This window comes from Myotis myotis, unplaced genomic scaffold (genome assembly GCF_014108235.1).
Source record: "Myotis myotis isolate mMyoMyo1 unplaced genomic scaffold, mMyoMyo1.p scaffold_m19_p_1, whole genome shotgun sequence".
Taxonomy (NCBI): domain Eukaryota; kingdom Metazoa; phylum Chordata; class Mammalia; order Chiroptera; family Vespertilionidae; genus Myotis; species Myotis myotis.
In genome coordinates, this window is record NW_023416313.1 from 167,413,202 (window position 1) to 167,426,466 (window position 13,265).

Genomic DNA, 13,265 nt, shown 5'->3' on the forward strand with positions numbered 1-13,265 from the left:
TCATTTATTGGGAGTTTAGACTAGTTGACGGTGATAACAGTCAGAATGGTGGTTAACTTGACAGAAGGGGCAGGAGGAAACTTCTAAGGTAATGAAAATATTTAATATCTTGATCTGGATGGTAGGTACATGGGTGTTCATACATACAAAATTCACCAAGCTATACCCTTAAGAGGGTGTTCTTTATATACTTTATGCATGCAGTACTACAATAAAAAAGAAAAAAATGTGAAAATGTATGCTCAACGTGATCTATTTTAATTTCGCTAGAAAGTTGTATCTTATGAGCTGATTAAATATGATGTGGAGAAAGATGAGCCTGTCCGAGATGAAAATGGATATTGCATCAAAGTTCCCAAAGGTACAGTGGATTTTTGTTCAATTAACCATTCATTTTCTTCTTTTTTTAATTTTGAGAGAGAGAGAGAGAGAGAGAGAGAGAGAGAGAGAGAGAGAGAGAGAAGTATTTGTTGTTTCACTTATTTAGACATTCATTGGTTGATCCTCGTATGTACCCTGCAACCTTGGTATATGGGGATGATGCTCTAGCCAACTGAGTACCCAGCCAGGGCCTAAGCTGTCTTTACCTTGACTAAATGACTGTTAAGAACTAACATATCATTGCTAAAATGAACACCAGGTAAATTTATTAGAGTGAAGGGGAAAAAGAGATTTATGTACACTCAGAATTAGTTACAGAAACTCCAAAAGATACGAATTTAACCACTACATGTAACATAATTGTAGTTTGAAACCTAGCTTAACAACTTCTTGATTGTGAGGTTAGCATTTTGTGAGAAGGGATATATAATTATGGTTGCAAAACTATAGTTTTAGGGAGTCTTTAAAACTACTATTCATTTGTTTAATTATGTGTATAAATAATTATTCAGTAAAAGGTTAGCATTTAAAAATTACAAATGTGTGTCCATATGGAATAATGTGTGCACATAGTATATGTATATGTATATGTATATGTATATGTATATGTATATGTATATGTATGTATATGATGTATATGAATATACATGCACATGTGTAGTCAGCCTGCTGCTAATGAGTTGCATAGCATCAAGTTTAAGAGGTTACTAATAAAATGTGCCTACTGCAAGCTCATAAAATAACAATGTGCTTTCTTCTCTCTTAGGTGAAGTTGGACTCCTAGTTTGCAGAATCACAGGACTTACACCATTTAGTGGCTATGCTGGAGGAAAATCTCAGACAGAAAAGAAAAAACTGAGAGATGTCTTTAAGAAAGGAGATGTCTATTTCAACAGTGGAGATCTCTTAATGATTGACCGTGACAATTTCGTCTACTTCCACGACAGAGTTGGCGATACATTCCGGTGGGTTTCTCTGAATTATGGAGAAACATGCACAATTTGGCGTCCTCCTAAATTGAAATCCCATTCCATTTTGGTTATGGGACCCCATTTTCTTCTATCTCTTTACCATGTCAATTCAACCTCCTGTATTCCTAGAAAAAAAAGGAGCAAAATATATAAGGGGTCACTCTTCAATGCACAGTTAACTTGGTTGAGCAACACCAAATGAAAGTAAGGTGGGAAACCTTAGTGCAGTGGTTCTCAACCTGTGGGTCGCGACCCCCTTGGGGTTGAACAACCCTTTCACAGGGGTCACCTAAGACCATCGGAAAACACATAATTACATATTGTTTTTGTGATTAATCATTATGCTTTCATTATGTTCAATTTGTAACAATGAAAATATATCCTGCATATCAGATATTTACATTACAATTCATAACAGTAGAAAAATTACAGTTATGAAGTAGCAACGAAAATAATTTTATGGTTGGGGGTCACCACAACATGAAGAACTGTATTAAAGAGTCACAGCATTAGGAAGGTGGAGAACCACTGCCTTAGTGTATACATGTGTCTCAATAGCTTAGTCCATCCAATTCCTCCATTATTACTGGTCACGCATAGGACAGCCAGGGATTTTCAGTTTTCAATTATGGGGATTTTCTTCAGCTAAAATCCAATGCAAATTAAGGTGGAGCTGATTTAGTTGAAGAGGAGGGATTCGGAGTTCCACCTGCTTCCCTCCCTCTTACTCACTCATCCCCAACCAGGTAGCTTCCCCCAGAACCCCCAAGTCAGTGCACCAGTTTGCAAGTCATGATAATAGATCATGAAATGAATTCCCAACAACAGCACGGTCCTCCAGCCTCATAACACTTTTGCTTAATCATCTTCCTTCCTTCGTGGACTCCCTGAGGCCAGGCCCCAGCTCCCAACACAGTGCCTGACACACATAATTACCTTTTGTATGAATGAATGAGGAAGGGATGGAAGTTGTCTATTGAAATAGAAAGAGTGTGGATCGGAATGAGGAGGGCAGCGTTCCCAGGCTCACCTCTGCCCCTGAACATCTGTGTTAGCAAGGCAGGTAACCTTTCTCGACCCAGTTTCTTCATCCATGAAGTGTATGTCCCAATGATCCTCAGTGTTCCTTCCATCTGAAATATTCCCTAACTCAGGGTCCCTGTCATTATTTTATGCCACCTTCATGTCACTGAAAAGATTCCCGGTCAGGAGAACATCAACTTCTATGAGATATTTTTTTAAAAAATTTAATGTAAAAAAAAATAACTTTATGAAGTGAAAAGTAGCACTTGGTTGGCACTAACAGGATCGTCTCCTTGCAGATAACGTACGATATTTTATCTTACTGAAAGCTTTCTCATTGCCCTGAGACCCTGAAATACAAATGTGAAATTTTATTAAACACAAGTTCACTAATTAAATGAAATAGCAACCAAAGTTAGAGAATGAGGAAAGGGAGAGACTTACATACAGCAAAAAGTCACTGATGGGTTTTTGTTTTGTTTAGTTTTTTGTTAATCCTCACCTGAGAATAGTTTTTTCCCATTAATTTTTAGAAAGTAGAAGGGAAGGGGAGAGACAAAGAGAAACATCAATGTGAGAGACAGATGGATTGGTTGCCTCCCGCACATAGCCCAACCGGAGCCAGGAATTGAGCCTGCAACCGAGGCACATGCCCTTGACTGGAATCAAACCCGCCACCCTTCGGTCTGAGGGCTGGCGCTGAGCAAACCAACTAGGGCCCTTGATGGTTTATTTTTTATTTCCAGTGTCTTTCTTAGGCCAAGTCTGTGTTTTGACATTAGAACAGCATCATGCTGTAAGTCATGTTCCATGTGGCTGGATTGGAATTCTGCATTTTATTATTTAGGAGTATGTCTTTGTCTTTTGTTCCTCAAGCATGATGCTTCTCCCATGATGAAGTCGGGGAATTTGGAGACCAAGGTGAGGTATAGAGTGCAGCCACCCCACGGAGGTCTGGAGGGAACCAGCTACTTCCTATCATCACATCCTGAGCCAGAGACCACCTGTGACCTCTGCTAACCTCACCTTTTCTTCCAGGTGGAAAGGAGAAAATGTGGCCACCACTGAAGTTGCTGACACACTGGGACTGGTTGATTTTGTCCAAGAAGCAAATGTTTATGGAGTGCCTGTGCCAGGTATGCACGAGATATTATAAATCTGTGCCTAAATCCATATCATTTTAACCCCAGGACAAAGTATGCCATTGCCTTCTTCTGTCGGCTGGAGAATCAAACGACTCCATCAGCCACTTGAGTAAAGGGTTTATGTGTGGCTTATGTTCCTTTATAAATCAGCCCGGTCAGTACACCTGAACCTGGCCTTCCTCTGTGGCTCAGCTCCCCAGCTGGGCTCCCTGGTAAGCCACATCTCTCCAGGACTCCAGGTCCCATGCTGCATCTGGCACTCCTCAAGAAAAGATGCAGCACGCTGGAGAGCTGGGAGATGGGATGTGAGACACAAGAGCAAGTACAGTTGCTAAGAGAAGAAATTGTCAGCCATCACACCACACTGGGCTCTCACAGACCCCACCTGGAATCTTGCACACACTTTTAAAGCAGGTCCCTGACCCAGCCCACCTGACTGAGTTTCAGAATCATGACATCGAGCCTTCTTCCATAGACCTGCTTCTCCCAGCAGCGTGGGGAGTGCCCAGGTCTGATTTGGGATCCTGGTTCCAATACCTGCTGGCTGTTTGGCTTCAGGCATATCACTAAAATTAGGGATCACACCAGTCCTGTCATGAAGATTGTCCAGAGAACTAATTCATTTCAATGGCATAAATAGTAAAAATATATTTGTCAGATATGTACATGAGGGTTGTCATGAGAAGAAATCATTTTTGTTATAGACTAGGGGCCCAGTGCATGAAATTGTGCACGGGTGGGGTCCCTCAGCCTGGCTGGCGATCGGGGCCGGCCAGGCGGGGAGGGACGACGGGAGGTTGGCCAGCCATGGGAGGTTGGCTGTGGGAGCCCACTAACCAACAGGGGACAGCTCCTGCATTGAGCATCTGCCCCCTGGTGGTAAGTATGCATCATAGCTACTGGCTGGTCAACCCGTTGTAACAGTCACTTAGGCTTTTATTTATATAGATGTCAGGGAGGACATCTCCAAATCATTGTCCAAACATGAGATGCTATGGGTGTTAGTACTCCCCCAGAACTCAGGATTTGGAATTCCACCTATATTCGAAATGGAAACCCCAAAGTCCCATTTCCCTGAGCTGTGGTGGACTACCCTTTTATTTCTTAAAGAAAATTCAGGACTTTCTCTTACCTGTTCCTTTCCAATCCTGTGGCAGCAACACAATGGGAAGTGTAGCCACACCGGGGTCATAAAGTGTGAGTTGTAGAATTCTTCTCATGTTGGACCTCAGGCTGAATTAGCACAAGCGTGGTGTCAGCCATCACACCACACTGGGCTCTCACAGACCCCACCTGGAATCTTGCATACACTTTTATATGCTGAATTTTAAAATGGTAACAACGCAAAAGAATGTGTAGGAGAAGGTGAGAGAAACTAGGAAGTGGAATGGGAGGACCAGTGGGACCCCTGAGCCAGCAGCACCATCCTCCTCACTGGGGAGCTTGTTAAAAATGCGATCTCTTGGACCCACCTCAGACCCACCAAATCTGACTTTCTGCGGTGGGGCCCAGGGAGCTGTGTTTTAACAAGCCCTTTAAGTGATTCTTTTATTTTAAAAACTGTTTTTTTTTATTTTAGAGAGAGGAAAGGAGAGGGAGGGAGGGAGGGAGAGAGAGAGAGAGAGAGAGAGAAACATCAATGTGAGAAAGAAGCATCGGTCGATTGTCTCCTGACCAGTAATCAAACTGGCAACCTTTTAGGTGCATGGAACAATGCTCAACCAACTAAGCCACACCAGCCAGGGCTAAGTGATTCTTAAAAACACTGAAGTCTATTAAAGCTAAATATGCAGCCCTAACCAGCTTGGCTCAGTGGATAGAGCATTGGTCTGCGGATTCAAGGGTCCCAGGTTCGATTCTGGTCAAGGGCATGTTCCTTGGTTGCGGGCACAGCCCCCAGGGGGTGTGCATGAGGCAGCTGATCGATGTTTCTAACTCTCTGTCCCTCTCCCTTCCTCTCTGTAAAAAATCAATAAAATATATATATTTAAAATAAATAAATAAAGCTAAATATGCAGAAGTGGCAAAGCATAAGGAACAAAACAATGAGTCTCAGCTTAAAATTAAGGAATTGGACCACAACATCAGCAAACATAAACGGGAAGCTGAAGATGCTGCTGCAGAGGTATCCAAAATGTTGAAAGATTATGACTGGATTAATGCAGAGAAACACCTCTTTGGGCTACCCAATAGTGCCTATGATTTCAAAACTAATAATCCAAAAGAAGCTGGTCAGAGACTTCAGAAGTTGCAAGAAATGAAGGAAAAACTAGGAAGAAATGTCAACATGAGAGCTATGATTGTACTAACAGAAGCAGAAGAGCGGTATAATGACTTGATGAAGAAGAAGAGAATTGTAGAAAATGACAAATCCAAAATACTTGCAACTCTAGAAGACCTTGACCAGAAGAAAAACCAAGCCCTGAACATTGCTTGGCAAAAGGTAAACAAGGACTTTGGGTCTACCCTTTTGCCTGGTGCTAATGTTATGCTTGCACCACCAGAGGGGCAAACCGTGTTGGATGGTCTGGAGTTCAAGGTTGCCTTAGGAAATACTTGGAAAGAAAACCTAACTGAACTTAGTGGTGGTCAGAGGTCTTTGGTGGCTTTGTCATTAATATTGTCCATGCTCCTCTTCAAACCTGCTCCAATTTACATCCTGGATGAGGTCGGTGCAGCCTTGGATCTTTCTCACACCCAGAACATTGGGCAGATGCTGCGTACTCATTTCACACATTCTCAGTTCTTTGTGGTGTCCCTAAAGGAAGGTATGTTCAACAATGCAAACGTCCTTTTCAAAACCAAGTTTGTGGATGGTGTTTCTACAGTAGCCAGATTTACTCAATGTCAGAATGGAAAGGTCCCAAAGGAAACCAAGGCCAAGACAAAAGGACCCAAGTGATCACAGGTGGAAGTTAAAAGTATGAATTCACTTCTTTACCTTGACCTGCTTTTTAAACAGACTTTTTAAGAACCTGGGATTTATCTCATTTGTTTATATAAAGATTTAATGTTTTTTATTACTTGATGCATATTTTCTCTTCCCTTATATAATCACTTATAAATGAACATGATTTCTCTTAATTAGTTTAACTATGGTCCAATTACTGTGATTTTATGCATGTCATCAATTATTTTTCTTACACAAGTCTTGTAGATTAGGGAGCCTGAGATACCTGTTTGGTAGGAAATTCTGTTTGTAAAAGCAAAAATACAAAGAAACAGGTAAAATTAGATAATGGGATAAATATAGCTGATAATCAGCTTTTAGTTTAATTCCTAAGATAATATTAATGTATTTTCTATTGCTAATAAAGTCATTAGGTAAGGAAGAATTAAAAAGCAAGGAGCTGGACCAAGAACGGGAACACAGAGCAAGGTGTTAGGCACATTCTGAGCTATTTGTGGTTAGTTCCTTGAGGACACAATGCTAGAGCCCTGATTCAGACTCAAATGACAGAAATCAAGGCCTATTTCCCATTTTGTGATGTTTGAATACCATGTTTCTCAATGCTCAGTAATTGATCTGTACATGCGTACATTTTTTTAAAATCTTTATAAGTATTTCTGTAGGAGTTTAGGAGAAAGGTATGTTGCTTGCTGCTTTCTGGTGCAAGTTTATCTGAAGTCTCCCAATACTTCTGTCAGCCTTTTCATAATCTAATCAATAACAATCTATTGGTGGATGTGAATGTAGAAGCCAACAGACCAAATAAAATTTACCTTTTTCTTCAGTCTAAACAAATAAAAACAAAAACAAAAACACACACACACACAAAAACTGAAGTCTAACTTTGGAGTGATAAAAATGTTCTAGAACTAGATACTGGCGATAGCTGAACAACATTGTGAATGTACTAAATGCCCCTGAATTGTACACTTTAAAATGGTTAAAATGATGAGTTACATGTTTTACACAATTTAGAGAAAATACACTAACGTCATGAGCGGCACTGACACCAGGTGATTCCAAAACCTCGCCAATCAGAATCATCTGGGAAACCTTGTTAAGCCCATGGATCAGAACCTCGAGTTTGGGATCAGAATTTTCTTGCTTTCTTTCCTTTTCTTTTTTTTTTTAAATTCCCAAGTGGCTGTCATGACCAGTAATGTGTAGGAGCCACTGATATAGAACAAAGAAAAGGAAGCTAATGGTTTTCAAATGATTAGAGACAGAAAAAACAAGGAGCCAGTGTGTTCATCCTGCTCCAATGTGCAGAATGAAAACAACGGGCTGAAATGACCAGGGAGCCAATGTTAGCCTGAGAACCCTCCTCTAACCAGAACAACCAGCACTAGAGAGGACTGTCTCCTGAGGTAGGGACTGTCCACCAGCTGGAGGGTGTAATGAGGCAGGATGCCCACCTGGGCTCCTGTGAGGATTCTGGCAGCAGTGAAAAGTTAGAGGTGAACTCTATCGACTAGAGAGGTGAACTCGGGAGTCTCTCCCAACTTTCAGGTTCTGGGATCCTCACGGGGACTTCTCAGGTCTAAGTTTTGGACCAGGAGGTCCAAAGAGGGAACTTCTAGGTTTAGGCTTAACAGGGAGTTAAGTTTTTCTAGGTGTCACACCAGTACTGTTCAACTGCTCTCTACAACTGTTATTATCAGTAGGATGTTCTGCAGTGACGACAGTGTTCTATATCTGCACTGTCCAGTGTGGCGCCCAGTAGCCTCCATGTGACTGGCCAGCAACTGAAATGTGGCTGGTGCAACTGAGGAACTGAATTTTCCATTTCAATTACAATTCATTGTAATAGCCACCTGTGACCGGTGGCTACCACATTGGACAGCCGTTCTAGAGAAGCCCTGGCCAGAACTGCGGCAGACTGGAGCCTTCCCCCTGGATCTGAACTAGCCCAGACCAGCCTGCAGGAGCCAGGGTGGAGGCCTGAGACCCAACAGGCGCCCCCGCTCCCCGTGAATGCCAGAGCAAGAAGCGGGGAGCCAGTCGATGCTGAAGATTTCTGTTGCAGCAGCTTCTGTCTTAATTCTAAAAGGAATTATTGGAGACATTTGAGATTCCTGAGATAGGCACCTTCCAGAGAGCTACCAGGGACCCCTAGAGAAAGAGGGTCCCGTGCCCTGCCTCCCTCGGATGAGAGGCGGATAAAACGAGGGTGCGTTTTCTTTCTTTCCATGTTTCCTCTTGTTTTCCGCCTCCTTTGGAGCTGTAGGTAAACACGCAGTCACCATGGGAGAGATTTTGAAAGCTGGGGCCCAGGTGACCAGGGCGGTCCCTCTTCCTCTCTGATTACAGCTAAGTAGTTCAGGGAAATGGACCTGGGCTCCCCCTGGGTCTCCTGGATCAGGTAGCCGATGGATTAGTACCTAATCACCACTGTCCTCACAAGAAAACAATGGAAATTGTTCTAAACGCCTCTCCACTTACTGCCCTGCCTGGCGGGGAAGAAAGCTGTTAGGGTCCATTTTCTCCGTGGAGAGCTAAAGGGCAGCAGCGGGAGGGCACCCAGCAGTTCACTCACCCTTGCACCTGGCCTTCACCTGCTGTCCCACCGCTTCTCTAACGTGCAGAAAGGCAAAGCTATTAGGAAGCCTGATTAAATACGGAAGTCTCAAAGGTGGTGTTCGTGCCTAGAAGCACAGCAGACCTGACATTGCAGTCTGAAGAACAACCTGAGCTCAGTTATTCATGAGTGGAGCAAGGACTTTTCACTAGAGTTAAAAAAAAAACAAAAAAAAACAAAACAAGTTCCTTTAGCCACCAGTTTGACCTGTTTCCTACTCAAGTGCTTCATGTAGGCTGCTGAGAAGGGTGAAGATGACAAGCACAGGATCTAGAGCCAGGCTGCCCCCATTCAGTATTTGCTGTGTGTGAACTTGAGCAAGTCTTTTAAAGTCTTTAAGCCTCAGTTTCTTCATCTGTAAAATGGAGATAACTTTTGAACCTCTTCATAAGTTTGTTGGGCAGGTTAAATGAGATGGTCCAGAGGACCTGGCATATAATTAGAAATCCACTCAGTGTATAGCTGCTAGTAGTAGTGGCAGTATTTTCATTTTATATTCTCTTCGACCTATATTTGAAATAAAAATTCCAACTATCCAAAGGAAACGTATGCTATAAGGCTGCCTCCATCCACTGTTCTAGAAACAGCAAAGCATTATAAATAAAACAGCTACAAGCACATCTAATATTTTTTCGTGGCATTTCCAGGTCACGAGGGTCGAATTGGCATGGCCTCGATCAAGATGAAGGAAGGCCATGAATTTGATGGAAAGAAGCTCTTTAAGCACATTGCTGACTACCTGCCTAGTTATGCAAGGCCCCGGTTTCTAAGGATACAGGTGAGACCTCTTGTTATCAAGTTCAATTCTCCTCTCTCATGGAGACCCCTATCTCTTAGGCAACAACTCCCCTTCTAGCATGGTGACCACATTGGCTAAATTTTCACTACCCTTTCCAGGAAGCTCAACAAGGAATCAGAAATATCATAAAAATAGAACTAGCAGAAACACAAATCCTTATCCCTTCTCCCTAAAATTGACCAGGCCAGTTCATTCAGCAACAGTATTAGCAAGTAACGCTCAAAGTCTGTGTTTGGGGATATGTGACAGACACTTAAAACAGAAATGCTCCGACCCTCCTATTTGTTGTTTCCCGTTTTGAAGAATGGAAAAACTCACTGACGTCCTAAGACCTTTCTATGGTGTGAAGTTCAATTGGGCATCATTAGCCAGTTGGAACTACCAAAGGTTTAGCTCTTACCACTAGAGGGATTTTTTTCTTTTTCTCAAACATTAACCCCTAGGTTAGTTTAACACTCTCGCTTTTGGACTTTGAGCTCTTAGATTCTAAAGAGTTGAGAAGTGTTAGATTACCAGACATTGCTGTGGCTACAAAATTGACGTTCATAAAGCACTGGCATTTGCTTTACAATGAGATCATAAACATTGAAATATCCTCAGTTCATCCCGTTAATGGGAGGAAAAAGCAGATCTTCAGTCAAACGGACAAACAGGCTGAAAGAATAGAGTTGTCTGTGTAGATGATCACACCTTAATCAGGATATTCCAGTCATACCTGAAGCTCGCCAAGCAAGAGACTCTGTGCTCCGTTTTCCACTCCCCACAGGTGATCTTAAAGCTTTAAGGGAATGAGCCCTGGCCAGTGCCTATGTTGGTTGGAGCACTGTCCCGTACACCAAAAGACGGTGGGTTCAATCCCCGGTCAGGGCACGTACCTCCATGTTGCAAGTTTGATGCCAGTCAGGGCGAGTGCGGGAGGCGGGCGAGTGCGGAAGGCAACCGACTGATATTTCTCTTTCCCATCGATGTTTTCTCTCTCCCTCCCTCCCTTCTTCTCTTCCTCTCTCTCTAAAATCAATAAACATATCCTTGGGTGAGGGCGGGGGGGGGGGGGGGCGGGGGGGAGGTTTAAGGGAATGAAAATTACCTCCACGAAGGGCCCCCTAGTGGAGCTTCAGAAAACAGGATGTATCCTTATCATACAAAATGCATTCACAGCTCTCAAAGGAGCCAGAGGTGCCAGCCTCACTGCCCCACCTCCACTCCTTTCCCTGCACCTGATCTGTTTGCAAAACACCACAACAAAGTGGGTTGTTTAATGTTTTTCAGGACACCATTGAGATCACTGGAACTTTCAAACACCGCAAGGTGACCCTCGTGGAGGAGGGCTTCAACCCTGCAGTCATCAAAGATGCCTTGTATTTCTTGGATGACAAAGCAGCAATGTATGTGCCTATGACTGAGGACATTTACAATGCCATACGTGCTGAAACTCTGAAACTCTGAATATTTCCAGAAAGAAACTGAACGGATCCAACTTTAATTTGAAGATTGTGGGGTGCGTTTTTCATGCATACCAATAAAGGGAGACTTTTCTAAATTACACCTATACTTTTGCAAGTGAAAAGACTTAGAGATAATTATTTTTCAGTGTGCCCCGACTGTCTGTATTTGCAAACTAAGCTTGTTAGAGGGAGGGAAGGGAGGTGTTTTGTTTTATTAATATGTAATAAAATAGATGACTGCCAGCATATGAAATGGTACTGTCCTTCCTTTGTCCTGAGCCTGATAGTCCCATTGGTAACTTTTCACAGGTGCCTCACTCATAATGATAATGGCAATAGGTCATATAGGGCAAGGAGTTGGGAGGTGAGGGGTTGTGGATCACCAAGGAACAGCCCAATGGAATCCCGCTCCAGTGTAAGGCTAATTCTCCCCACTGAATAGCACCTGGCCACTGTCTAAAACAGCGTTATCCAAAAGGTGAAACTGCCACCTGTATAGTTCTTAAGACTAAGCAACAGCACCAGTGTTCGACACATAACAGGTGTTAGGTTGATATTTTTTAGCCACATCAAGGATTGCAACCTCAAGTACCTTCAGGATTCACATTGGTAATGTGGATGAGAGAAGCAGGCCACAAATGAGGGGGGGCAAACTTGAGGATAGCCACTACTCTGCTTCAGTCGGCTGAGTATTATCATGTGGGAACACGGCTCAGGCACTGCTGGAATCTTCTGATGGTTCATAAACTAGAAACCTGGGTATATATGTGAATCTCCCAATTTTTAAAATGGGAAGTCTCAAAATTTTTTTAATTTATATGCATCGCAAATGAAATATATCTGTGACCCCAGTAAATCCCAGGTCTCCAGTTAGCACCCCCGGTCCCACATCCCACATGCCCCTCGGACCTAAGCTGGTTTCATAGCAAAGCCAGTCTCCTGCCAGAGAGCCTGTTCAAGGACCACCCCCCCCCCCGCCCGACCTGAGGCCCCTGCCTTTGATCTCCCAGGGAGAATTTGAACCCAAGTGATGGGAGTCCACATGACCTTTGTTTCTGAGACTATCACGTTGTGCAATGTATTACCTGGAATCCTGTTGAAGTGAATCTGGTTGTAAGCAGAGGTTGAAGCAACGACATCATCTCACCAGGGGCACCTTTTTGGAGGAAAGGTCAGCACTTACACTTTTAGCCAGGACGTAGTATTCCAGGGACCAGAGCCAGCTGGAGCCTGTCCACCTTTGACATTTCAGACTTTCCAATTAGAAACTCTCTTTCCTGGACTGACGGTGAGGAGTTAGAGGGGATCGGGCAGTTTAGGGTAAGGGCCTCATGGGTAGGGAAGATGGTAGATAAGGAGGAAGTAAACCAGATGGCCAGGATATGAACAAGATAGGCAGACTGTACCCGCTTCCCCCTCAACCCAAGAGCGGGAACTAAATGTGGGGAGATGAGGGCTAAAGGAGATGCCTAGTGTTTCTTTGAGAGAGCCAACAGAGGGCAAAAGCAGGGATATTTAAACCCCTGGGCTTTGGTGGATCTCTCCCCCGTACCCCCACCCGCCCCTGCCTTCTCTCTGAGGTTTGACGGTCTGATCGATGCTTCTCTGTCTCTGGATCTGTTTTTGTTCATCAGTTTATGTTGTTCATTATATCCCATAAATGAGACCATGTGATATTTATCTTTCTCTGGCTGGCTTATTTCACTTAGCATAATGCTCTCCAGTAATCAATAAAGAAATTTTAAAAATTTAAAAATATAAACCACTAGGCTAGTGAGCTTCCGGTTTGGGGACCCTTCTCGTGTATCAAGAACTTTGTTACTTTCACTGTAATAAACTTTGCTTTCCTTTGCTTACCCCCTCCCTGCCATGAATTGTCCATGAATTCATTCATCGACTTCTTGAGACAACGAACCCAGCAGCTCACACTCACGTCTCAATGGCTTCCTCAACCTTCCACTTCCCCAAACTTT

At 43.2% G+C, this 13,265-nt stretch overlaps 1 protein-coding gene across 1 annotated transcript in view; it reads left to right on the forward strand.

Moving 5' to 3' along the window:
* Positions 1–11,552, forward strand: part of SLC27A2 (solute carrier family 27 member 2) — a 45,060-nt gene extending 33,508 nt beyond the window's left edge. The window contains exons 6-10 of the mRNA XM_036301077.1: positions 271–361; positions 1,148–1,346; positions 3,414–3,511; positions 9,696–9,826; positions 11,117–11,552. Of these exons, the coding sequence (XP_036156970.1) occupies positions 271–361; positions 1,148–1,346; positions 3,414–3,511; positions 9,696–9,826; positions 11,117–11,293 (696 nt within the window). The 3' untranslated portion in view covers positions 11,294–11,552. The remainder of the gene's footprint in view (positions 1–270; positions 362–1,147; positions 1,347–3,413; positions 3,512–9,695; positions 9,827–11,116) is intronic.
* The last annotated feature ends 1,713 nt before the right edge of the window (positions 11,553–13,265 follow it).